Here is a 27,851-nt window from a genome sequence, read left to right on the forward strand (position 1 = left end):
TTGGATCTTAGGTGGGTGTTATATTGGTATCAAAGCCCCAACCTGCAATCTCATGTTTCTTGTTTGTGTGTTTGGATTTTGTATTGAGGCGATGCATGTGTTAAAGTATCTTTGGTAATACTAATGATTAGGGTTTGGGGAGCTGCCACTTCGAGACCATGGCAAACCAAGCTCCTTGCTCATAGCTTTAATTTTATTTGTTTAAAAAAGAGTGTTCAAATCTGCATTAAATGCACTTTGTTTAAGTCTTGTTCTCATGAAGAGCATCTCTCTTTCACAACTCTAATTTACATGCACCCGCCCATATATCTTTTTCTCTCAATCTCCTTGTTCTCTCTTAGTGTACTGCTTCTCTCCTATTACCAAATAGATTGAGAGGACAAATAAAACTATGGAGTGCTACATGCATATGTCTCTCATAGAAAGTCTAATTGGGAGCGTTATCTTCCTCAAATTGAGTTTGCTTATAAGAGTGCTACGAATCCGGCTAGTGGTTATAGCCCGTTTATATTACTATACGGTTATGAGCCAAAACCACTGATTGTCGTTGAGCTCAAGGGGGTGAAAATGCAGTTCATTGTGGACTTTCTATACAATATGCAAGAAACATTTGATGATTGCAAGGAAAGGCATTAAAATGGCTCACGATCATGTTGGGTTTTGTTTTGGATAACATCGTACTCCTTGAGAGATCCATGAGGGCATTTAGATTTATCTTAAAGGTCTCAAGGACTCTGATTCAATGACTACTAGCAAGTGCTATAAATTAACTTTGAGGTATTGTGGTCCTTTCGAGATTGCCAAGAAGATAAATAGTAGTATCCTATGAGTATGGTTTACCTTTGGAGATCTGAGTTCACTTTGTGTTCCATATGAGTCGTTTAAAAGAACATTTGGGTCAAGGTGAATTGATTGTTTCAATTGAGGAAGTCCCATGGCTTGAGAACAGTGCTAGATATATTCCTTTTGAACTCAAATTGGTTCTTGTTGACCATGGGATTAAATGATCCCATTAGACCATTTGTCTCAAGTATTTAGTCAAGTGAAAGAACTGCCTGGAGGCGAAAGTTACTTAGGAGTCAATATATTTATTGAAGAGTCGCTTTTTCCACTTTGTTACTTAGGACATTGTTAAAGATAGCAATCGTTCATAAGGGGGGAAGTGCTATATCCTTGGACATCTAGATGGGCACTAGTAGCATTGGTCATAGTGGTTATGAAGTGACTTGGTATGTATACACTAAGAACAGTTCGAGGTTAGGGCAACTGAGGCGTCATTTGTAGGACTCAAGAGTCAAGACCCTATCTTGTAGATTCATTGTGTGATCGCCACACTTGGACTCTAGGTGGGCTACTCCAATCCTTGGTGGTTGTGACCTAGAGTGTTGCTTTATCCTAGGCTCAACGGTTTGGCTCTATGGCTAGGATGTGAGTTTGATGCCTAGTCCCTTGTATTCATGGCTATAGCTTGTGTGGTGTCTCATGTGCAGGTTGGATCCTAGATGGGGCGTTATACATGGAAAGTGTCCTCTTCCTTTGGAGATGGGACTCTTCATGATTTACAAATCTTGCAACAAGACACACTTATTAGCTCCTTCAGATAGCTTGAACTACTCCCTCCTACAATCTACACACTCAAGTTGATGGTCTGAGGCATAGTTGATGGATGTCATCTATGACCAAGTTACAAAAAGCATGTGTCCCTATGGGACTAGGAGGTATGGGGATGGAGTTCTTGTCAAAGCAGTGGCCCAAATGGATGATGGACATTCACTAGAGGTCTAATGTAGAGTTTCCTTACCTTAGCATTCTTTGTTGCACCAAATAGTGATGCCATCTTTCCTTAGACATGATCAAATGGTCACTTTTTGTGCAGGTTGCTCCTTACTACCTATTGATTTAGGCCAAGTTGACTACTTGTTGGAGGCATACTTCATGGTAGGGGGCAAACATCACCCCCTACTATGCCCAAGGGTGAGTATGGCGAAATGGAGATCACTTTTTGCACACATAGCATGAGACCAAAGTTTAGCTTTCATACTAGATACAACATACAATCAGGACTTTTCTCAATTTGAAGATCAAAAGTCATAGCTTCCACTGTAGCATAAGCATTCTATACAGCCTTATAATCTACAAACTTTTGTATTTCATCCTTTTTAAAACTTGAAGTGGTAGAGCAATCTCATGCAAGTAGATCTTGCCATCTTTAAAGAAAATCAAGTTCTTTTCTAGTGCCTTTCTATAATTCTTGTAGTCTGTACACTCATGTTCTATACTATCACACCAAATACATTTTGTTCCATTGCCTCATTTGAGTTTTAATATCAAAGTGGGTAGCCTTTTGGTAGCTTTCCATGGACTCTCAAACTTCCTTGGGAATACCTATCAGATATTTTGAGTTATCCATGGTGCTACTACTAAGGGATGATGTCTTAATTAGCCAAATAAATAAGTTAGTTAATGAGGTTAAGAACTCGAATATCTTCAATGGTTGAGCTCACCATTTAGATGTACTTTTTGGGGTTTTGGGGCCTCTTGACCACTCCTTTAGCCCCATGAGTAACATCTAGCATCCTCGAATGTGAATAGCCTTCACTTTAGTGGAGCCACGGGAACTTAGGAAGCTTATTGTTCAGCAAGTGCTGCAGTGGATACATCAACATTCTTCTACTACAAGAGGACAACTCTCATCCTATTAGCCTAACAAGGTTGGGAAGGTGCTGCCAAGAGGCTCTTTCACTTACTAGGAGTACTTCATGGGCACACATGGGTGGAGTGGAGGATTGTGCACTTTGTTTAGTTGAGTCTAGTCTCTAGGTACAGGAGCATGGGACTATCGTTGCAAGGCAGGTCTTGTGGGTTAGGCTAGCATTGGGGGTTCATGCATTGGAATCCTTAACATCTATGTGCTAACAAAGGTAAGAGGATGGACAATTTTCTAGATTGAGAGGTGGTGGCTGACTTGTTCAGGGCAGACTCTTGAATTGTTGGAGGTGACTTCAACAATCTAGAGACTTAAGAGGATTAGCAAGGTGGAGGCATGGAATTTCAAGGCATTGTGGGTGATGAGTAGGAGACTTTGAGGCATTTCTTTTTCATTGGGTGCTTGAGATTTTTGAAGTGGCTTGTCATTCTACATGTGCTTCTCCTAGGGTTTCAAGTGTTGGGGGGGGATCCACTTGGACTTGTCGAAGAGATTCCATGTGGGTGATTGTGTTAGTTGCCGAGGGGGAAGATTGACTAGTGAGTAGGGACTACCCTATTGTATCATGCCCCTATTCTTCTGTTCACTAGACATCCTTGCCTTCGCCCTCAACTCGAGCTCCTATTCCACATTTTATCTATGAGTGCAAGGAGATGGACAAACATATTAGACAAATCATGGAGGGATGGCTAAGGAAGCGACACATGGCCTAGATGAGTCAAGCAGTATTTGCCAAGAGGAGGCTCTTTGTGCAAGGCAGTAGTGCTCGAAGAAGGAGAAGACTCAATGACAAGATTTGGCAGCCATCCAAAGATTTCTACAAGATTTCCTAGGGAAGCACACCCACCAGACCCCCAAGTTGCGGGCATGAGCCACTTTAGCAAGTATGGAGGACAAGAGGATGGAGTATGTTTTCCACATCTCAACTATCTTCTAGGTGCAAAAGAGAGATACTGTGTGTTGACAATGCTTCCAAGTGCATTGATTAAGCTCTTCCAAGGACTAGATCTGCAACTTGCATTATTAAAACAGGAGAGTCATATCCTACCCTAAGGAGGTGATGGGGCTAGCTGCTAACTTCAAATAGCCATTCTAGTAGGCGATGATCTCACCTTTCATGCTGTTGCAAGAAGCAGGAGTGCATTCCATCTCTAGTAACATAGGTGATGAGGTGCTCGCTCTTTACTCTTTGCTAAGAAAGAGTTGTTTTGTACCTCTGGTAGGAGGTGAAGGATCCATATTATGAGCCTTTTTAGGGGATCTTCAGCTATGGATGGATGCAAAGTAGCTTGTTTGTTGTTCTCGCTTGTCTCCTCCCCAAAGGGGCGGATTGATTGGAACTCATCCAATGGTGCCCAATCACCTGTTTTCAGTGGCCTATAAGATGTTGGTAAATTTGATCAATACAAGACTTCACCCCCTCCTTCTAGCATCATCCATGGCACTGACACATGTTTTGTCTTGGATAGGAGCATCCTAGATAACTTCACCTTCTTTGAGGCTACAAAGTAGGCGCAACACAATGGGCAAAGGATTGTAGTGCTGCTCCTAGATTTCAAAAGGCTTATGACAAGGTTGAGTAGGATTTGTGAGAGGGTATCGTGGCCTTGATAGGCTTTCCACTGCACTAGATCACTAGTGTCTGAGCACTGTATAGATTAGCTAGCAGCAAAGGGTGAAAATTTCCGATTGGTGCGGGTTAGACAAGGCTGCCCCCTTGCACTTTACTTCTCTTGCTCTTCACGAAGCCAATGGCTTATTTCCTCTATGCAAAAGTCAACGGACTAGGAGGCCTCAGGCTGGTAGTTTGATCAAAGGCAAAGCTACTAGACTCAAAATATGCAAATCGACCTATCTATTGAGGATAATGAGCTCATGCTAGAGAGGGTAAGATTGGCACTAGAGGTGTTCTACAAGGTAGCAGCTACAAAGATCAAGTGGTGAAAGTGGGTTTCCCTATAGATCATGACTCTAGCATTGATTGGGGAGTTTACTTGGGTTTTAGATGGGTGAGCAAGGGGTAGACAATCAGATGCCTCAGGTTCCCAGTTTTCACCAATTGTATCCTAGTGTAGGTTGCAAGTAGAGTCAAAGACACCCCACCCCCCAGACACATTCTTTATCATATAGGAGGGTAGCTGATTAGTGCAGGTTGCAAGTGTATCCTAGTGCAGGTTGCAAGTAGAGTCAAAGACACCCCACCCTCCCGAGACACTTTCTTTATCGTATAGGAGGGTAGTTGGTCAGTAGTTGATAAGAGGGTAGTAGGGCCTAGCTTCCTCCCCCAAGCCCTTGGAGGAGGATTATACTTATATGACCACAAGGGAATTTGCAGCATCTTGACCCATACGTCGCTTGGTGAGACCTCCAAGAGTGGTGACTCTGGATTTGGGAGGGTAGGGCCTTGGATGAGGTGGTTTGGAACTCATGGGGCTGGAGCTGGCCTGCCTCATCAGTTCTGCAAAAGTCAGTGAACTTCTTTGCATACATAGCATGGATTGGTAGACACATCTTCTATGTAGGATGACATGAATCAGCCCCTCCACTTAACAGACATTGGTGAGAGCATAGCATCAGGACCCTTTCAAACGGACCTTTTGGCAATGCCTATGGGAAAGCTAGTGACCGAGAAGGGTGTCATAATTTCAATAGCTAATGGCACACGTGGGCCTTGCTACTGGCAGTTAGTTGATTTAGATATGATAAGATAGAGTTTTCCAACATTGCCCACAGTAGTGGCTAGAGACTCCAAAGCATTGCCAATGTTTATGTGAGGTTTCACAACTAGTGTGGAGAGAAGCTTGCAAGCTACTCCACCAAGTAGCACACAACCCTGGGTGTATCTCCTAGGGGGCTTTCTCTTGGCTGGTAGTGAGTCAAGGAGGTCATCTACTTTATGAGATGAAGATGCGTGATACAATCTTTATCATTGATGCTGTCTTACATGTAGTAGTGGGCTTGGAGGTTTTGCCCAACTGACAAGTTCTGGAGCCTATTTCTTTGAGATTGCAAGTATGAGGCAAAGATGCATGATACAATCTTTATCATCGATGCTGGCTTACATGCAGTGGCAGGCTTGGAGGCTTTGCCCAACTGACAAGTTTTGAAGCCTATTGCTTTGCGATTATTGGTAGCCTCAAAGGATGGCATATCTAGAAGGCATGCTGCTTATTGATCTTTAGTGTGAGAGCCTCTCAATGTATGCCACCTTGGCTGAGCTCTGGTCACCCATCATCCATGCCCTCAAAGTTGTTGGGAGCAGTTGCAAAGGGACTCTAGACATCAATAAGAATTGCAGCAACAACTTTCTCATTTTTGGGGTTCTTGAGCCACTAATATTATGGTTTCCACTAATCCATAGTTATTGTACGTTAATCCCTAATTAGTTCCTCTTAAAACATCGCTAAAAAGCATGTAATGCGCAATTATTGTTACACTTATTGTGTTCCTCATAAGTTCTAGTGTGAAGGATCCCTTATCCACGGGCACTTTTTACTTCTAGCTAGATAAGGGTTTTTTCCTTGTGTGAACACCCGTTAGTGGGTGTGATACTTAGTACCTTGGGGATTATACTTTCATATCATTCTCACATAGTGGATGTGATATTTCAGCACTCTCTTCTCTTGCTGTTCACTTATTTATTCTGAGTGTGCATCTGTGTGCGTGTTATTGAACCCTAACCTAATAGTGGTATCGGAGCTATACCTCTCAAGTATCGCCACCACCGCTTGAGCCATCGTTGAGCCTTGAGCTCAGTTGCTCTCTTCCTCACCCACTGTCTTGTGCATTGCATTGCCTGACAACCCTCTCTATAGTTGAAAACTTCCCCATGCTACCTGAGTTCATCAGGCTGCGCACAACTTGTTGGAGTCCACAAATCTGCTTCTAACAGCTGTGTTCTAAGTGTTGGCCCAGGTGTGAAGCAATTGTGTGATTAATTTAATGAAAAATGAATGAGAATGAAAGAATTAATCAATGCACAATGATACTTGATCACACGAATGAGAAGCAATGTATTAATGTGAGAGTACAATGCTCAAGGAAATCACATCGAACAATGCCATGCTTGCATGCTAATGAGGCATGGAGTGTCATAAAATAATAAAAATAAAACCTTAACAACTTAACCATCATAGGAAATGCTAAAATAAACCTTAACGCTAGTATCACTTAGTGCCTAGGACACTAGGGGGCAACATTTGCATTTAATGATAGTTTAAATGCCTAGGGAGCTCGAATCATGAATCAAAGGGCATCAATGCGTAGCCCACGAGATGGCCTACATATTGCCCTCCATGAAATGAGTGGATTGATCTAGGAAAAGTGACAAATCCTAGAAAATAAAAAGAAATATAAGGTCATGGTTGCAAAAGCTCATCCAAGTGGATATAGCAATCTATGATAGTACAAAGTATGATAGATCATGGAACAAATGGAATCAAGTTCAAGGCTTGTCAAAAAGCTTGAAACTTTGGTCGAGAAAGAGCCTTCGCGAAAAGATTTAGGATAGATTGGATGGTAACAATTACTCACTTTGGTCCTTCATGATGGAGAATGTGCTTGTTGCGAAAAATCTTTGGGACTATGTCAATGGAGAAGAAGTTAGACCCGGAGTTGTGGCTCTTGCTACTCCTCCTCCAAGAGGACGTGGACAACGAGCACCTCAACTTGTTTAGCCTGCTCCACTTCAGTCACTTCCCCAAATATCAATAGCTCAAAAAACATGGGACACACAAGATGCACAGGCTTTGTCGTTGATTGCATTGGCAGTTCAGCGGTCCATCATCCCTTTCATTTGTTCTACAGCTTCTTCACAAGAAGCTTGGCTAACTTTGGAGCAAATGACTGTTGGTAAAAATGAGACCCGCATCTCTTTCTTAAAGAAAGAGCTTGAGACATTGAAGATGGATGAGGGTGATTCTATGCAAGATGACTTGAATAAAATTCAAGACTTGTGTGAGCAACTTATGAATGTCGATGAGTACTATTCAGATGTATAGAAAAGGAGTCAGGGATGTTTGTTTCTGATGCTCCTTCCACTGCTACTGAGTCAGCATCCTTTGTTGCAGACAGGGACTATTACTTTTATACATGAAGTTATGACTCTTCTTGGGTTGATCGAGTATTTAGCTCTACTGATGATTCAGACACTTGGTTTTCTGATAGTGGTGCTTCTAGGCACATTACATCTCGCAGAGATTTATTTTCTTCTGTTGATGCAGCTCCAGTTGGCAAGTCTGTACAATGTGCCAACAATGCATCATACCTTGTTAGAGGTATTAGGGAGATTGTGCTAACAGCCATTAATGGCTCTATTCTCCACCTACAAGATACTTTGTTTATGCCCGGTATAAAGAAGAATATGTTCTCTATTTCTTCTTTGGCATGTTGTGGATTGCAGGTCACCTTTGATGATGGCAGATGCGTGGTGAGAGACAAGGAACACATGACTTTGGTCTTGACTAGTACTTTATGTCATGGATTATATGAGTTGGATGCTCTTTTAGTTGATCAATCAGTGTACTTGGCATCTATTCTTACTCCTGCTATGATACAAGCAGAGTTACGGCATGCTCGGATGGGGCATGTGAACTTTGGTAGCTTGATGCTCTTACAGCGTACATAGATTCTAGATGGATTACCTCTTCTGAAGAGACCTCCTGAGCACTTGTGCGAAGGATGTATTTTGGGAAAAATGCATCGATTTCGTTTCCTCGTGATGTTGCTTTTAGAGCCACAACCAGGTTACAGTTAATGCATTTAGATGTATGTGGGCCTATGCAGACAAAGTCGTTGCTATTTTGTGACTTTTGTTGATGACTTTACTCGATTCTGCTGGGTCTATTCTTTGGTAAAAAAGTCAGAAGTGTATGATGCATTCTTGGCTTTTGTAGCACTTGTTGAGAATCAATGTGGCTGTAAAATAAAGACTCTCTGTTCGGACGGAGAGAGGGAATATATATCCTCTATGATCCTGTCTCTAAAAAGGTGTTTGTCAGTAGGGATGTACTCTTTGATGAGAAATCAAAATTATCCCTGCTGGTTTAGACACATATTAGGCTGCCCGTGATGTAATTGAAGGGCTGTTGCCCATTACATTTGGTGATTCAGCTAGAGTTTCAGCAAGTGAACTCAATGTTCAGTCAATTGCTCCATTGGAAAATGCAGAAAATCACCCATTGGCTGATCTGAATATTCAGCAAAGTGCTGAAACTGAAATTCAGCAAGAGCTTATGCATAGCCACAAGGCAAGAAAATGCCTAGATGGTATTTACAGACTATGAAAGATAGTCGTCTGGATGCACCCATGGCTGGTCATACTAGAAGGCAAGCTTGTATGCATGATACTACACATACCATGGAGTTTGTTATGGCAACAAGTACAGTTGATGAGGAGCTTGAATGTTTTGAGGATGCACAACAAAGTGTGAATTGGATGGCAGCAATGCAAGATGAATTGGATTCTATCATTAAGAATCAAACATGGGTTTTAGTGTCTTTGTCCTTCGGGAAGAAAGCCATTGGAACAAAATTGGTCTACAAGCTGAAACGGAATGCAATTGGATCCATTGACAAATATAAGGCAAGGCTTGTAGCTAAAGGCTATGCACAGAAGAAAGGCATTGGCTATGAGGAGACATTTGCTCCTACCTCTCGAATGACTACCATCAGGTCTATGGTTGCTTTTGCTGCCCATTATGGATGGACTGTGCATCAATTAGATATTAAAACTGCATTTTTACATGGGGAACTTTATGAGGAAGTATATGTATAGCAACCCATAGGTTTTGCACTTGAGGGATCCGAACACTTGGTTTGCAAGCTGAAAAAGGCTTTATATGGCTTGAAACCAGCTCCTAGAGCTTGGTACGCAAAGATTGATGCCTTTTTACGCAGCCAAGGGTTTATAGACAGCCCATCTGAGTCTACCCTTTATGTATGTAAAGAGGGGGAATCCATGCTGATCATTTGTCTATATGTTGATGATATTTTGCTTACAGGGACACATGCTGATCAGATTTCAGCATTTAAACAAAATTTGCAGCAAACTTTTGAGATGTCAGACTTGGGGTCTTTGCATTTTTTAATGGACATTCAATTCATACATGATGCTAGAGGTATTGGTTTATCACAGTGAAGATACATTGGTAAACTTCTTGAGAAGTTTGGCTTCCAAGATTGCAAGCCAGTCTGTACACCAATGGAACCTGTGGACTAAATAAAGCTATCATCACATGATGACAATGATTTGTTTAATATACACACATATGCTCCAGTAGTTGGATGTCTTATTTGCCTATGCAACACTAGGCCAGACATACAGTTTGCAGTTTCAGCCCTAAGCAGATATATGCATCAGCCACACATGTCACATTGGCAAGTTGTTAAGCGTGTCTTTCGTTACTTGTACGGTACTAGATCTCTTGAATTGCCTTATGCCAAGGGGGGACCACTACAGTTACATGCTTACAGTGATTCTAATTGGGCTAGTGATTAGGATTCACGTCACTCCACTAGTGGCAATTGTTTCTTTCTTGGCTCATCTTACATATCTTGGCTTAGCAAGAAACAATCCACTGTTGCCACATCGTCATGTGAAGCTAAATACAAGGTAGCTTTCACTACCACAGTTGAATGGGTATGGATTAGACGCTTGCTAGCTGATCTGGATGTATCTGTTATGGAGCCTACTCCTTTGTCACTGACAGTCAGAGTGCCATTGGAGTGGCATAGAACCTAGTGTTTCATGCACGCACAAAACACATTGAGATACATTATCACTTTGTCAGAGAGAGGCTACATGAAGGTGATATCAGCCTTGTCTATTGTCCTACCACTGGTAATGTGGCAAACATCTTCACCAAAGCTCTTCCTCGTGACAAATTTGAAGCATTTCGCAATGCTTTAAACTTGATCTCCTTTGGTGGCAGATGATCCTTGTACTTTTGATCACTCTTTACTCCAGGGGGGGTTTTTGGGTTTTCACTCATGCCTATGCTCATAGAGGAGTGTCGGTGATTAGTAGGACACTAGGGCACTTTTTACTACGAGGGGTTTTTTCCCCCAGACTTATTGTCTTCTTTCATATGTGCTTATGTCACACACTTACGGGCACTTATCATGTTCGGGTGTGAACACCCCCTACAACCCTAAGGTTTAAGGGTTGTAGTTTGTACTTTCAGTTTATACTCTTTCAATCAATTGCATTGGGTGTTGTGCTTCACTCTTCACACTGTCTATTGCACTCTCAACTGAGCTTCGATCCTTCTCACAGAAATAAAGAGGGCTTTTTCTTGAACGGTGAGTATGGGTTACATTCATCCTCAATATGGCCAACACTTTATTTCACTCCACAGTGATATCTGTTTGGTACGAGGGCATGCGTATAAGCTTAATCCTAAGTATGCATTAGAAGTCAAGCAAGAATTGGATAAAATGCTTGATGCAAAAATTATCACCCCCATAGAGAACTTAGAATAGTTTGCACCTATTGTTATTGTTCCTAAAAAGAATGGAAAATTCCGAATTTTTGTTGACTTTTGAGAATTAGACAAGACCACAATCAATTATATTTTTCCCTTACCTTACATTGATAGAGTATTAGAAGATGTGGCTGGTCCTGCTCTCTACAGTTTCATGGATGGCTTCAGCGGCTACAACAATGTCGGCCTAATTTATGATTTTTGCATGGCAGGTCCCACAATTGAGACAATTAAATTTACGTGGAAACCCTGTTGAGGAAGAAAATGAGTACAAAAAGTTTATAGCAAGATGTTTCCTCTTCTTGACTCAACTAGACTGCATGGCTCTTTATGCTGGTAATTAAATGCCTCTTTACTGTTTAAAATAGAATGTATTAGACGTATTTACCTTGCACGGATTCTCCTAATAATTTATAGCAATATGTTTCCTCTTCTTGACTCAATTAGACTGCATGGCTCTTCATGCTGGTAAGTTTAGGCCTCTTAACTGTTTAAAGTAAATACAATAGAATTATATACCGCACACTAGGAATTCTCCTAAGAGTTTTTGGAACTATAACCTAGGAATGATGGATAGAAATATGGATATGTGACCTAGGAATGATGGATAGAAATACGGATCTGTAATGCTTGGATGCTTCAAAAGACATTTTCCTATTCAAATGCAACCATCTTGAAATGTGTGTATAGGCACATGATCATTTGCTTGTGAATAGTTGTTGGGGATGTCTTTTCATATTATCATCTACACCTGAAGCTATGAAGGTGCAGAAGTGTAAGCCTAAATTCCACACTTGTGTAGAGTCCCCTAAATAATCATGGGATCACCTTTGTGGAATTGTAGATCCTACCTGATTAGTAATTTAGTTTTTGCAAAAATCACTTTTCTCTAGCTTTTTCATACCATTGTAGTCCACATGATTTTTAAAACATTATCACATCCCCAAAGTTGCTGCATAACGATGAGCTCTTGAGCTCAAAAACTTACAAAACTCCACACCCCACACTCCTGCTGTGGACCCCTTTTTCTCCTCTTTGGCACGGGTCCCCATCCTATGTATTTTCTCCTTGGGCACCTCAAGATAATCATCTTCAAAGTAAATACACAGTAGAAAACCCGAATACATGAAGGGAAATTAAGCATAGGAGTCAAAAAGTTTCTTTTTACAGGCTGTCTGCACTCAAGGGAGAAAGTCCTGTAAAATAGGCCTAGTGAAATCAAGAAGAGTACACTGCCAAATCATGTGAGAAAAAGGATGACAACAGGTGCATGAGTCCCAACTGGTCAGAAATGCCTCCCGTTTATTATACATGCTTCCTGAATACCTTGATCATTCCATACACCGAACAGTACTATGTAAATTCATTGAATGATTCTAGTGATTTGAAAATTTCTCTTTCAACTGTGTGTACATATATGCATGTGTGCATACATTGATGCATTTGTGCATATATTCTATGTGGTGCACATATTTTATATAGATGGAGGTATAGATGTAAATTGCATGCATATGAGTGGCTAAATGCACCAGTCAAGATGTTCTCTCAATGCGGGAGATAGTAGAAGCTTTTGGCACTATACACTAGGTTTTCATGTCTCAAAATGAGATTTGGAGCAAAAATGTCACATATAATTTACTCTATATAAGGACCCAGCTTTCCAATGTATCGTAGACAAAAGAGTTGCCTGATTCTTGAACACTTGGTAGATGAATAAGACAACTATGTCTGCCATTTCCCCCCATTCCTTGTTTTCATAAAGGATAAGTTGATAGAGTAGGAACATTGCATAGACTTGGACTTTTTGATGCTTCACTGTTCTCTTGCCGCAACAGTACGTTTATGACTCATTCTTTATGCCCCAAAGAGAAATGTACAGAATCTGATGAAAAATGGAAATTCATTTGCTATAGCCTACGACAGCAGATCTGGAAATAAATTACCCATGAGAGATGATTGCTAGTATTACTGCTTCGTTCATTTGATTATAGGATGTTGTCATGGGCATAGATTCGTAGGACATACATACTCTAGAGACTCTCCAGTATTTGGATTGAGTTTATTGTGCTCTTTGCAGCAGATGGGAGAGACTATGGGGTGACTCTGAGCAACGATTAGGAGAATTGCCTTTCTTATACTTGGGATTTTGACACCCTCCATTAAAGTCACATATGGTTGGGCATTACAGACTGCCTGATTGGCTGTTTGCTCAGTTCTTGTATTTTTAGATTTTCTTTCCCTCAGTCTTTGTATTAGATTTTCTAATATGTCATTTGATGTCAGGAAGTTTTTTAAACCCATGAGCATTATTGCTGTGTTTGTGTTTCTGAACAGAAGCACAATTGCAAGACAAGGATGAAAAAGTAGATAGTTGTAACATACCTTCTGAGGATGGTGATCCGTGTTACAAGGGAACTAAACAGAAGTCGTCTGGGGAAAAGATTAAATTACTCGAGAATCCATGCATTGAAAGCTTGAAAATTGTTGGAGATCTTTATAATGAAGTTGAGGAGGTACATTTAGAGCATCAGCATTTGAAAACCATGTGCTGGTTTGATAATCTTCCCAGTCTTCGTAGACTTGTGCTTTCTGGAAATGAGATCTCTGTTGTAGAGGGACTAGAGAACTGCTCTCTTTTAGAGGAGTTGATTCTAGAAGATAATGACATATGTGAGGTGAGATTTTTCATTTCTAGCTTTGTTGAACACTCTTCTTTTGTTCAGAACCCCATCCATTTCTTCTCATGAATCACTGATTGATGCTTTGATTGAATCAGGTTAATGCTTCAATGCAGCTAGATGCACTCTGGAAGTTGGATCTTGGAAGAAATTTACTAATATCATGTATGCAGCTGGGTGGTTTTAATGGACTGACCCAGCTTTCAATTGAGAGAAACAAGATTGAATCTTTGAAGGTGTATTAATATATTGTCTAATAACAAGTTCAGAGCTTTGGAAGTTGATGTTTCAAATTTCTTTTGCTGATCACATCATATGTTCTTATTACGATAATAATGGTCACCTTCATCAATGAAGCTCCTTTAAAACACTTTCCTTTAGACATCTTAAGGGAGTCTTGTTGTACATTAAATGTTTAGTTTTGAATTCTCAGTTACTACTGTCAAGGTAACCCCAAGAGAACCAAATATCCTTAAATAACATTCAGAAGTCATGCTGAAGAAACCAACTAGCAGCAACAAGAATCCCCTTAACTCAAGTAGTTGTGGCCTCATAGGAAGGAAATATGTGTTTAACTGATTTGATTAAAAAATTGATTAACTAATGGAACAATCCTATTGATATTGTTATTTGTATGATATTTTCTTGGGACCATGTGAAAATCTTTGTTAAGTGATTGAAAACTGGGTATGAATAAATATCTTTCTAAGCTCATGTGTGTCATGAGAATCTCCTCTAGGTGCTTCATCTACAATGTGAGTGAATAATGGGAGACCAGAGCTTCGCATAGTGGCAGACATGGAGGGACATGTGCCCACCGAAGATCATTTGACAGCAAGCCTTCAAGATATGCTGCCTTGTTAGGCTTCCAATGAGCTCCAAACTTCTGATTGTTATGCCAAGGGCTCAGAATTTTTGGCAATGCAAGGCCTCTAGACCAATGCATTGGCAAGCACCGGCCTCACTGATGAAGATTGTGTCTTGCACCTCAGCCTCATAGAGTAACCTGACTAGCTAATTGCTAATAAATGCCCCCCTCCACCCTAGGCTTAATCAAGTTCATGCATCAACGAATCTTGCATATCCATCTCCAAATGAGTTCTCATGGGCAACCAACCACTAGAAAAAGGATACCTTCCTCATCGCCAGCTGTTCCACATGCTCTTCCAAAAAGGGGTGTCTACAAGGGTTGGTGATGCTATGCAATGATAAGTGTCACAACATGTGTGTTGAAAATGTGTGGATCTAGAGCATGGCTATGGCGGATGGAACACAAAAACAATGTTCATGATGACATAGACTGGAGAGACCAACTGTTACTCAAGTGAATTAGGTTCCAAGATGGAAGGTTGGACTCATAAACACAATCTTGAGTGTGACACAAACTATGACTAAAAGGAAAAACTACAATAGTATTCCATCATTGAATGATAAGAAGGTACATCATGTGATAGGCTCATGGTGGTTCCCTTTTTCTCCACTGTGCTTATGGGATTCAGGCATCCTGTATTTCAGGTATCCTTTCTAGCAAAGTGCTTGTGTCTTGCCCTATTGCTCCATACAAAGAGGCTATCACATGGGTGTGATTGCATATTTCTCAACACCCCTCCTCAATTACAACCGTGAGAAAGGCACTAAGTGTACAAAGGCTATCACGAGTAGAACCTTGCTAAGTGTGGGTATGCCACAAACATGGTAAAACACCAAAGGCTATCGCAGAAAAGGCTAAGTGTGGGTACCAAAAAACATGGCTAACATCTAGGGGCTGTTACAAGGCCTCACTAAGTGTGTAGAGGCTGTTATGCATAGGCTTACATGAGGAGTTTTACAATACATATGTTAGGAGCATTAATGGCAAGTACATTCAATACAAAGTTCTAATGAAAAGTAGAGACAAGGACCGACAAGCCCTTGTGATTTTCTTCATTAGATATGTCATGGTAGGCATAGTAGATCTTCGTTTCTTTGTCCACTTCTTTGACATAGTCCATTTTGCTTTCTTTGATGCTCTTTTTGTCTTCATGGTCTTCTTTTTCTTGGTCTTTTTCTTTCTCGTCTGTTTGGTCTTTTTCTTCATTATGGTCTTCATTAACTTTTCTTGCATTAATCTTCATGTCCCCCTCAAGCAAAGATATCACCATTTTTGAGATTTGCATGATGACCAGGGTAGCTGAAATGTCTTCAAAATCTTCAAATGGAAACATCAATTATACTTGAGTGTAGCCAACTTCAGAAACATCTTCTATGTAATACTGGTGAGTAAAGATTGCATCTCTCTTTATGAGAAAAACCTTCATGCTCCACATTCTCATTAATGAGAATCAGCCTCAAATCTCTGATTTTGCAGCAAAAGAATTGAAAGAATTTGTGTCAAGAAACACAAGTGCAATGTAGTATCAAGACCCACCCTGTATGGAATACCAAGAGATACTATGATGATTGTTGCTTGTACTCTTGTTGAACTTGAGGGCTTCTATCCTTCCAAATCCAAATCTTCTCTTGAAGTTGAGCTTGCTAAACCTTCAAATCTGAATGGTAGAGGCTTGAGTGTTGCAGCAGATCTTTGAGTGGCAAAGATTGAGCTAAGAGAATGTAGTGGAAAATGAGCTCGAGACTGTAGCAATGAAGAACTTGGTGTTGATGTTGTCTCCAAATCTTCCAAAGTCTTCACAAATTTCCCTCCTTGATGAGCAATCCTTGTTGGAATCTTCAAATCAGAATGGCAGTAACTTTAGTGTACCAAGAGGAGTGAGAAAATGAAGGAGAGATGAAGCTTTTGAGTTTTGGCTATGGAGTCTGCATTAGGGTTTCTGGGGGCAGCCTTGTTTTTCACTCTGTGTGCAGTGTATACTTGATCATTTTCAAAATCTTTTTTATGGATAGAAAGCTTATCTCATGGGCTTCCAAAGCCTTATGATTCTTGGTCAAATCGCTACGCGTGCTAGGAGAGAAATCGGCCCAGACAGGACTGCACCTGTTTCAGACAGCGTGACATAATTTTAGGAATGCTGAGGCAATGAGCAGCTAATGTGGAGCTCTGATTTGATGGAGAGTTGTGCCCTGGTCTACGAAAGAATCCCCTAGAAGAAATCTTGTTGAGTTATGGCTTATAGATGGAGATTTAGGTGCTCAAAGTTGGCTGGGTCATCCTGGCCATGGCAGGCACACAGAGCAGAGATTGGGAAAAATGACAATGTTGAGCTATGTGGTAAGCAATGTTGAGCTCTGAGGTGATGGGAAGTTTGCCCTCAACTCAAGGAACAAATCCACAGAAGAAACCTTGAGGAGATATGCTCTGATTTGGGAGATATGAAAGCTTCAATCACAGCAGGTCCTGTCTGGGTATGGTAGACAAGGGATAGGGAGTGTAGATGAAGTTGAAAATGGAGTCATACACAAATCCTGAGCTGTCCAGAGATGAAGAGGAGCTGAAAGAGCAGAGAGGAGACCTGAGACATGCTAAGCATCTAGAATTAGAATGTCTCTTCCAATACGTGTTGTTTAGGAGAAGAAACTCATTGAGACTTGAGAGATTAGCAAGGCTTGCCAATAACACTCTCCTTGGTTCCATCCAATTCATCCAAGGCTTGATCTTGCCACATCCATATGCATGTCTTGCCAAGCAATGCGTGGGTCCAACACCAGGGGACTTCCCCCTCATCCCAATAACAAAGCCTCTTCCAGGGGAGATCTGGGAATCCCATTTTAACACCAGCTTGCCACCCTTCCGTATCTTGAAGAATGTGTCTAGGGTGTCATTAAAGAACTAACCTGCCAAATGTACAGGGACACCCAACAAAGAAAACAAGGCTGCCCAACTGCTACCCAGTTTCAGAGGTAGCTTGTGGAGAGGGGCAAGCCACTGCTTTAGGAAAGTAGCATCAACCTCTTGGCTGCAAGGCACTACCCTTCTTGTGCTCCCCAATGCCTGCACCAAGCTGCCTGGACTTCTGGGTTTTTGGATGTGAATCAACAATTTGGAGACTTCAGAGGATCGATAGAAATAGGATCTGAGTTTCACAATATTGTAGGGAGCATGAGAATTGGGAGGCTCTCTACTTAGCCAGTTCCCAGTTTTGCATCTGTTCTTTCTATCATGAAATGGTGATTTTACTTCAGTGTGCTGCTGATTGATGTGTGCTTATGTTTACTTTTTTGCAGGGACTTGACAGTTTATTGTGCTTAATGGAACTTTATGCTGCACACAATCATTTGTGTGACATAAGCGAAATTTCTCATATTCGTAGCTTACCCAAGTTGATGGTGCTTGATTTGTCTGGCAACCAAATTTGCCAAGTGAATGACTACAGAAGCTACACAATTTTCGCAGTAAAAAAATTAAAAGTGAGTGGTGGTCATTTTTATTCTCTGCCTTCTCCCAGTCTCAAGTATTGAGAATCGGAAAATTTTCACTTTCTTCATTTTCCAGTAAAACTCAGTCATTCCAACTGCAAATAAAACCCAGTCTCAAGTATTGAGAGTCCCTTGTGGTTTTCTGAAAAATATGATATTCCAACTGCAAGTGCACGCCTAATATATATATAGGAACAGAAAATATCACTTTTTATGCTTTCATTGTATCTAGACAATTTTCAAGATCAGCTATAAAGGGCCGTACCTTTCTAGATATAATTTTTTATGCTCCACAGGGGTAGGGCCCTCAGGACCCGCCATGAGTTCATCTGCAGCATATTTGTGGAGTTTAACAGCTGGCTCCACATCAGAACACAGTACCATTTCCTCTTTCTCATCAGAATCTGATCATCCAAGCGCCTTGACTACCTGATCAGTGAAGGTGGTATTCAATCCAGCCAAGGCATAGGCTGATCACAGAAGATCCATCCAACTCTCTCTTACACTAGGCTGCAAGGCACAACCTCCCTCCACCTGAAGCTGAGCCTGTAGTGTCTCTTCACTCTGACCAGTCCCAGATGCCTGACTGCAGATTAACATGCAGATCTGTTTGCACTCCTTCCTGCCCATGTAGGGTCAGCACACAGGTATTGTCACACTGCTTCCTTCCTCTCTTGTTTTTTCGTAATGGGTGATTATATTAATTACGAAAAAAGTACAAGATAACAAGATTACAAAATGCAGAGTGACTCTAGGCCATCATATATGAACCAGATACAAGGGATTCAGCAAGCACGGAAGGACAAGCATGAGAGAGGCACCTCGGGACTAGAGAGAGACAAAAGATTAAGAACTGTGATGAGATCTTTGTTGGCCCTTTGCAGCCAATGTCTCCAATACACCATCATCAAAGAAGTCACCCAAAACCACAAAGGGTTTGGGACGCTGATGGTCGGCCCACAAATAGGAGGAAAAATCTTCACGGTGGGAGGTAGAATCTGGATACTTGCGGTCCCAAGGAGTAATGACTCGACCAGCAGCATCAAAGGCTAGCTGAGCTGGAGGGTCATGGGCATGTGGTGATGACTGGCTCAGCTGCTGCTGCGGCTGTTATTTAGATGGCTTTAGATCCTTAGCAATATCAAGACTGGCTCGATGATAGAAATAAGTGCAGAGGGGTTCCTATGAAGAAGAAGGCTCAGTAGGCATTGTAGACCCTGGTGTTTCCTTCGCTTTTCCCTTGTGGTGATAGGTTTCTATCCATTCCTGTGGTTCCATTGCTGATGAAGCAGCTAGCTGCTTTGGACTGACCGGGCTGAGCAATTTGTTGTTGGGTAGAAGATGAAGGCTTATTCTGATCTTTGCTTGGGTCCATATCCATGGGCTGATCCACTTGGAGGCTCTTTCGATCGGGGCATTCGGCTATGAAGTGACCCAATTGGCCACATGAGAAACAATCACCTGCAAAAGTGCCCCACTTGAGCCTAAACCAAAGAGACCACATGCCAGTACAGTTGAGGTGTAACCGGTTACGCCTCTTTTTTGATGTGTTCCACAGCATACATAGACGATTACGATTGGCTGCCTTGAGACTTGGGGGCACCAACACATGACCTACTGTAGCTATTGCATCCCTTAGAAGGTCCAGTAAATTGTCAGGCAACTCTCCACTTGGACCCATACTGGACATACCTGCTTAAGCAGGGATTGGAAATTGGCCATTGGGCACTAGGAGACGATGTGCACTAACTGTTTATCACAAAAAAGGGGCTGCTTACTGAGAAGAAGATCCTGTCCCAAAGGGGAGAGAAGTACAACCTCATAGAAACCATGTTGACAAGTGAAGATCTCTTCCACATAGTCGATTTGAAGGATAGATCTCAGCCATTGACAGATCCTAGCAAGCATAGGAATCCAACCGGTGAAGGAAAGAATAACGTTGTGCTCACAGAAAGCTGAAAAGGAGTGAAGAACCTCCTGAGTATGCACATGTAGCTCTGGGATCTCTTCCTCCCTGTGGCTTGGAATAGCTTGATGGTTGTGCTTGATATATTCCTCTAGAAGAGAATTTGTAGACTCCCGCAGCTGATCCTAGTTCAGTTCTTGCAAATTTTGTGAAGCAGAGGCCACTTGAGCATATGAGCGAAGCGGAGAATCACCCAGATCGGGGCCTTAGGGGCAGAAAATCCATCATGGAGGTGCTTGCTGCATTTTGACTGATGGCTGGACAGTGGGGGGGATGAAGCCAGCTCAGCAGTACATGGGACCATGTCCGCATCTTCAATATCTTCTTCCACTTCCATAGCTAGAGTCAGAGTAGCAACAACCTATTCCATATTCGGCATATTCTACGTATCCTGGCCTGCCATCAAGAAGCAGACACTGTCAATATGGCATGCTCTTCAAAGGATGTTTTTGCATTGCTCTATGCAGCATAGGCCCCATAGGCAAGCAGGCAAAGAGGCCTTCAGGGCAAGCCTAGAGTGTCTCAGGTAGCAAGGGAGTTAGTACAAGACAGGGACGGTGGACAGGGAGTATAGGCATGTAGGGAAAGATTGTAGAAAGGCATAGCACAATAGTTGGTGGTGTGGCAAGCAAGTTCAAGGTGGCATTAGGATGCAGGGCAACATGGCCATAGGCTTCAGTACACAGGACACTATCAATATGGCATGCTCTTCAAAGGATGTTCTTGCATTGCTCTATGCAGCATAGGCCCCATAGACAAGCAGGCGAAGAGGCCTTTAGGGCAAGCCTAGAGCATCTTAGGTAGCAAGGTAGTCAGTATAGGACAAGGATGGTGGACAGGGTATATAGGCATGTAGGGAAAGATTGTAGACAGGCACAGCACGATAGTTGGTGGCCTGTGGCAAGCAAGTTCAAGGCAGCATCAGGATGTAGAGCAACATCGCGATAGGCTTTAGTACACAAGGGTACAATAAGTCACAGGCTTGCAGGTCCATGGAGAGGCTCACACCATCACTCAGTCGCGTCTCTTTCTCTCTGTCTTTTTTTTCGTAATGGATGTTATATTTATAAAGTACTAAACGACAAAAGAGTTACAAAAGTCATGGCAAAGACACAGAGCAAATTGCCATATGCCAGGGAAGTAAGTCCTCCCAAGGGAGTAAGTCAGAGTGCCGAATGAGATCTATCTGCCAATGCAAGAGACCTTTAAGCCTAGCAATATGTCCCTAAACATTAGAGGCTCAATCAAAAAGAAAAGCATTCCGAATGGTCCAATTGTGCCAACAGCCCCAGTAACTAAGAAAGTGAAACAAGATCTTCATATGCGACTGTGCCGGTGTGGGGTATTTGGGCCGCACAAAAACCCAATAAAAAGGGCTTAGCGAGAAACCAACCACTGCTCGTCAAACCGCTGACAAGAGTGACCAGATTTTCTTAGCGAGAGAGCAAGAAATAAATCGATGACGGGCCGATTCCACACTGGTGGTGCAAAAGAAACAATTGCTGTTGGAGATTCGATGCTTGGAAAGGCCTGAAGCAAGAGGAAGACCACCAATCATCACCCTCCAAAGAAAGACCTTGCATTTGAAAGGTGTCTTGTTCAACCAGCCCTCCATCACAGTTACCTTCCACCATGACTGAGATTCACGCAATCCCCATACAGTATTAGCTTTAGTAACCACCCATTGATGATCTTTAATCAGAAGATGATACACCTGGTTAGCTGAGGCCTTTTCCAAATTCAGCCAGCCTGCAAGGTCCCAGTCCTGCTAGGGACAATCCGAAGAAAGGGCAGGAAAGGGTTGTCTGCTCTGGAGCACCAACAAAAGCTGTTCCCATAAATCACGGTATCCACGAGGGATCCTGAAAAGCCTCTTGGTTGTACGAAACGATATCAACACATTGCGACTGGCAAGGGTGGCATTTGCAACAACTGAAGTCAAGCCCAAACGCTCCATGCGGTTAAATTTTGGTATGAGCTCATGTTTGCCTTCCCAAGAAAGTAATTGCGAGGCTGCCAATAATTCCAGTTGAAAAGAGTTAGTAGCTAAGCGATCCTCTGCTGCATGAGCAAGCAGGGATGAAGAAGGACTAGAAAACCTAGAGTCTGCATTAAGAACATGCCACCAGCAGCTCCGAATTTGGGTATTACCATGCACAAGCTCGTGATCATCAAGAAAATAACGGGCTATAAAGACCCAAGGGTGATGATCCAAGCACATGGTACGAAAAAGAGACCAACGGAGTGCCAGCATATGAGTTTTGGCATCCAAAATAGCCCCACCACCCATGTGTTTGGGGGTACATGCATGCGACCAAGAAATCCATGAAATGCCTGCATGCAAGGAGTCCTCCTTCCATAACATGAAACGAATATACTGAGTAAGAGCATTCAATGTAGTAGTAGTCCAAGGTAGCAATGGCAAGAAATATGTGAGCATTGGCAACAAAATTGTCTGAGCCACTTTGAGGCGAACATGGAAGGGCCAAGCCTGTGACTTCCAATACAGAAACTTAGCTACCAGTTTCTGTGAAATCCACTCTAGTAGTTGCTTTGGCCGAACATCAACACCCAAAGGGTACCCAAGATGCCTGACAATGGAACCACGGGGAACAACCATTCCCTGCCAGTCCAATGATTGCAAATTTGACTCCATGCAACTGAGAATGGCTGATTTCAAAGCATTGATATGAAGACCAGAAGCATGACCAAAGAGAGTCCAAACATCTAATGCTTTGCGAAGATTATCCTTGTCCGCACGCAAAATCATAAAGCTGTCATCAGCCAAGGATTAGAGAGCAATCGTTCAAAAGAATCCCATACTGTTGAACAACCCGCTGCACATTAGAGAGCAATCGTTCAAAAGAAGCATTGCCCTTAGAGGAGAAGTCCAATAAAAATGTATCAATCAATTGCTGCATATAACTGTGAAATATTGAATGCTTCAAATAAGACCAGTTGAAACGCAAAGGGAGTCTATCCACAAATTGCTTAAAAGGTGCAATGGGTTGTACAAGCATCTCAAGCTGTAGAGGAAAATGATCCGACAAGGCATATTGCTGCAACACTTTCATTTCCAGCATCTCAGGAAGAAAAGCATAATCCTGCATGATGTACATGCAGTCCAACCGCGACCATGTAGTTGTATACTACGCAGAATGAAAAGTAAACCCTGTAGAAGAAGAGTGTAGCCATGACCAGAGATCTTGCTTAAGCACGGCAAGAACAAACGCATTCCACACACGACTTTCCAGAGCGTTCATCACCGAATGCTCTGATGTGGACTGTGAAGAATCAACACACATATTAAAATCCCCCATCAAAAAACCCCGTCTGCCAAGTGACAAGGAGGTCTGCAAAGTATTCCAAAGATCCGGGCGGGATAAAGCGTCATTTGGAGCATAGATCCCAAGTAACCATAAGATCTCTCCTTCAAATAAAACTTCAATCACCACAAAACGACCATGTACATCATTTTTAATAAGAACAGGCTGATATTTCTCATGTACAATCATAAGCACACCAAAATAATGCATGGCATGTGTCCCTGCATAAAACAAGCGAAACCCATGGCAATCCACAACTTTTCCTGCTTCACCGTGACTCTTGTGCTCAACAGCACACAAGACATCCCACTGATTCTCATGCAATACACTCCACATGGCATGTTGCTTATTGCGAGAACAAATGCCTTGCACATTCCACGTGGCTATCTTCATGTGTATTCAAAAAAGAAAATCAGGAATGAGGCAAAGCTTGCCTCGATTTAACCTTTTCTGCTAGAATGTCAAGGACTCCCTCATCCAAAAAATCAGCTAACACGGCAAAAGAGTTCTAACGGCCAGATTTAGAGGTAGACGGTGTATCCACTGTCTTGGGGATGGAACGGGGATAACAACGATCCCATGGGGTAATCACGTTACCTCTAGCATCAAAAGCCAACTTAGCAAGTGGGCCCTTCGGACCGTCTGTATATACTTTCCTAGTGGGCTGATTGCGAGGAGCAGAAGAAACCATAGCATTAGTGTGCTCTGAAGAAAACATGTCTTTCCTACGCATATAAGTACGCAAGGAATCTTGTGAAGCATTAGGCACAGTATACGCCATGCCAGCATCAAACCTTTTATCTTTTTTGGCACGTACATCTACCCATTCATTGTCACGGGAATCCAAGCCCGAAACATGTTGTTAACCTTTATCCAAAACTTTACGTGGCTGGGTTGCATCCTGCGATGGAGCATCAAGCACCATATCTTCCATGGGAGGCAAAACATGCTCAGCATCTGAAGTCGGTTGCTTCGATGGGCACTCGGCCATAAAATGCCCCAATTTTCCACACGAAAAACAATGCCCTGCAAAGTTACCCCGTTTCAAACGAAAGTACAAATGATGCATGCCAGAGCAATCAAGACGTAACCAAGCAGGCCTTTTCCGAGCAGTGTCCCATAACATACACAAATGGTTACGATTCATGGCCCTTAGGCTCGGAGGAACCAAAACAGTGCCCACAATGGCCATGGCATCCTTTAACAATGGCCAATAGACAGCCGGCCACTTCAACCCACACCGGGCATTCGCGTTGAAGCAAGCGCTGAAAATCTGCCATTAGGCGCCATGGCATAACATGGACCAAACGGCGATCAAAGAACAATGGCAGTTTAGTCAGCAGATCGGCACGATGCTTTTCGGATTTCAACAGCACCTCATAAAAGCCTCGAGGCCCAACAAAAATCTCTTCAACACACTCCCCTTGTAGTAGACTTTGTAGCCACTGGCGAATATAGGAAAGCACTGGGATCCTACCAGTGAAGAAGAGTATAACAACACGTTCATAAAACACTGAGAATGAGCGCAAAATATTTTTCGGGTCCACAGTGGCGTCCAGAACATCTTCAGTTTCAGAGGCAGAAAACGCTTCATGATTATGTTGAACATAATCACCAAGCAGAGTGTTGGCAAACTCCAACAAATGCTCCCAGTCAACATCCTAAATCAAAAGCAACCTGAGCATAAGAATGTTCCTGATGATCCATTGTATCTTCTAAAGTATGCTTGGTGTGTTTGCCCGCAGGTTGGAAGTCAAGACTAGGTGGCATCTCCTCTGTGCAAGGAACCATATCCTCTGGTTCCTCTGTTTCAGAATCCGGACCAAGGGCTACCACCATTTGGTCAATAAAGGCCATATCCAGACCAGCCATGTTGTATCACCACTTTAAAAAAACAAGAGATCTGAAGCTATTTGTAGGGCGCTCTCTCTCTCTCTGCTACCACAATCTGCCCGAAAGCAAAGCAGGATACCACGAACAGACCTTGTGCAAGTTAGATGCAAAGCCACGATCCGCAACTAAGACGACCTTCAAGCCTGTCAACAGTCATAGGAACACAGGTAAGCTCCCAGGGCAGATGGGCTAAGGAAGATTGGCGCAGCGATGGTTAGTGCAAAGCAGAGTGTTGGGGCAAGATAGCACAGCAGGGTGTCAGGGCGAGACTGCCAGTTCGCAAGAAAGTTCCAGCGGCAGCCATTCATAGGTGGGCGAGGGCAGGGCTCGAGCAAGGCAGAACAGACCCTGCACTGGTGACAGAAGGTGTTACGCACCACGGCACAATGCAGGTACACACGACTGTTGGTCAGGGGGAGCGTGTCTGATGCAAACTGTGCTAGAAGGTAACGGCAAGGTTATGATCAGGTTGGTGCAGTACGAGAGTCGCAGCAGGTCGCTCTCTTTTTTTTTTCGTAAAAGGTAATTGTATTAATTACGGAAAAAAGTACAAGATAACTTGATTACAAGATACATGACGCCAATCCAGGCCATCATGTGAAGAGGGGCTAAGTGCTACAAGTTACAAAGTTATGGCAAGGGGGCAGATGAAATTGCCATAAGCCAGGGACGGAAGTCTTCCCTAGAGAGCAAATCAGAATGCCGGAGAAGATCCAACTGCCAATACAAAAGGCCCTTAAGCCTCGCAATATGTCGCTGAACATTATAGGCGGAGTCAAAAAGAAAAGCATTCCTAATGGTCCAGTTATGCCAACAGCCCCAATATCGAAGAAAATGATACATGAGTTTCATATGTGGCTGTGCAGGAGTGGGGTATTTGGGCTGCCCGAAAACCCAATCAAAGGGGCGCAGGGTGAATCCAACCGCTCCTTGCCAAATAGCCGACAAAAAGAACCAGACTTTTTTTGCGACAGGGCAAGAAATAAATCTGTGGCGGGCTGATTCCACCGCAGTGGTGCAAAAGAAACAGTTGCCATTGGAGATTCGTCGCTTGGAAAGAGCCGACGCAAGCGGAAGACCACCAATCATCACTCTCCAAAGAAATACTTTACATTTGAAGGGGGTCTTGTTCAACCAGCCCTCCATCACAGTTGCCCTCCACCAGGACCGGGATTTTCGTAAGCCCCATAAAGCATTGGCTTTGGTAACTAACCATTGTTGATCTTTGATCAGAATATGATAAACTTGATTAGCAGAAGCTTTGCTTAAAGACAGCCGGCCTTGTAGGTCCCAATCCTGCCAGGGATGATCTGAAGCAAGGGCAGGAAAGGGTTGTCTGCTCTGGAGCATCCGCAAAAGCTGTTCCCATAAAGGCCTATATCCCCGCGGAATCCTGTAAAGTCTCCTGGCTGTACGAAAAGATATAAGCACATTACGACTAGCAAGGGTGGCATCCGCGACCGAAGACAAGCCCAAACGAGCCATCCGGTTGAATTGTGGTCTAAGCTCATTTTTGCCTTCCCATGCAAGTAAACGCGAGACCGCCAATAATTCCAATTGAAAAGAATTCGTAGCCAAGCGATCCTCCGCTGGATGCCACTGAGCCTTTAGAAGGACCCGTTTCCAGGAACATACCAAATGATTGAGCAGCGATGAAGAAGAACTGGAGAACCTCGACTCAGCATTAAGAACATGCCACCAAGAAGTCCGGATTTGGGTATTGCCATGTTGAAGCCCATGGCTCTCAAGGAAATAACGGGCTATATCGACCCATGGGTGATTATCCGAGCACATGGTGCGGAAGAGAGACCAACGGAGAGCCTGCATGTGAGTTTGGGCATCTAAAATAGCTCCGCCACCCATGCGTTTAGGGGTACAAGCATGCGACCAAGAAATCCAGGAAATACCTGCATGCAATGAGTCCTTCTTCCATATCATGAAGCGAATAGACTGAGTGAGAGCATTGAGAGTCGTAGTAGTCCAAGGCAACAATGGCAAAAAATATGTCAGCATTGGCAACATAATTGTCTGGGCCACTTTGAGACGAATATGGAAGGGCCAGGCTTGAGATTTCCAATACATAAACTTAGCCACCATTTTCTGAGAAATCCATTGCAGAAGCTGCTTTGGTGGGACGTCGACACCCAAAGGGTACCCAAGGTGCCTGACAATGGAGCCACGAGGAACAACCAGACCCTGCCAGTCCAACGACTGCAAATCCGACTCCGTGTAGCTGAGAATGGCTGATTTGAGTGCATTGATGCGAAGGCCGGAGGCTTGACCAAAGGTGCCCCAAACATCCAATGCGCGCTTGAGGTTGTCCTTGTCCGCCCGCAAAATCATAAAAGTATCATCCGCCAGGGATTGGCTAATGAAGTGCTGTCCTGAAGGAAGCGACAGACCGGCCAACTGAGAAGAGGCTACCATATGGGATAACATGGAAAG

The 27,851-nt window shown here is 42.9% G+C and overlaps 1 protein-coding gene across 1 annotated transcript in view; it reads left to right on the forward strand.

The window, feature by feature from the left end:
• LOC148023101 (uncharacterized) overlaps positions 1-27,851 on the forward strand; it is a 294,011-nt gene that overhangs the window by 185,916 nt on the left and 80,244 nt on the right. The window contains exons 11-14 of the mRNA XM_087696076.1: positions 11,403-11,526; positions 13,525-13,865; positions 13,967-14,104; positions 18,030-18,212. Of these exons, the coding sequence (XP_087552202.1) occupies positions 11,403-11,526; positions 13,525-13,865; positions 13,967-14,104; positions 18,030-18,212 (786 nt within the window). The remainder of the gene's footprint in view (positions 1-11,402; positions 11,527-13,524; positions 13,866-13,966; positions 14,105-18,029; positions 18,213-27,851) is intronic.

Source organism: Lygodium microphyllum, chromosome 16 (genome assembly GCF_053477565.2).
Source record: "Lygodium microphyllum isolate KBCC chromosome 16, Lygodium_microphyllum_v1.1.10, whole genome shotgun sequence".
Classification (NCBI taxonomy): domain Eukaryota; kingdom Viridiplantae; phylum Streptophyta; class Polypodiopsida; order Schizaeales; family Lygodiaceae; genus Lygodium; species Lygodium microphyllum.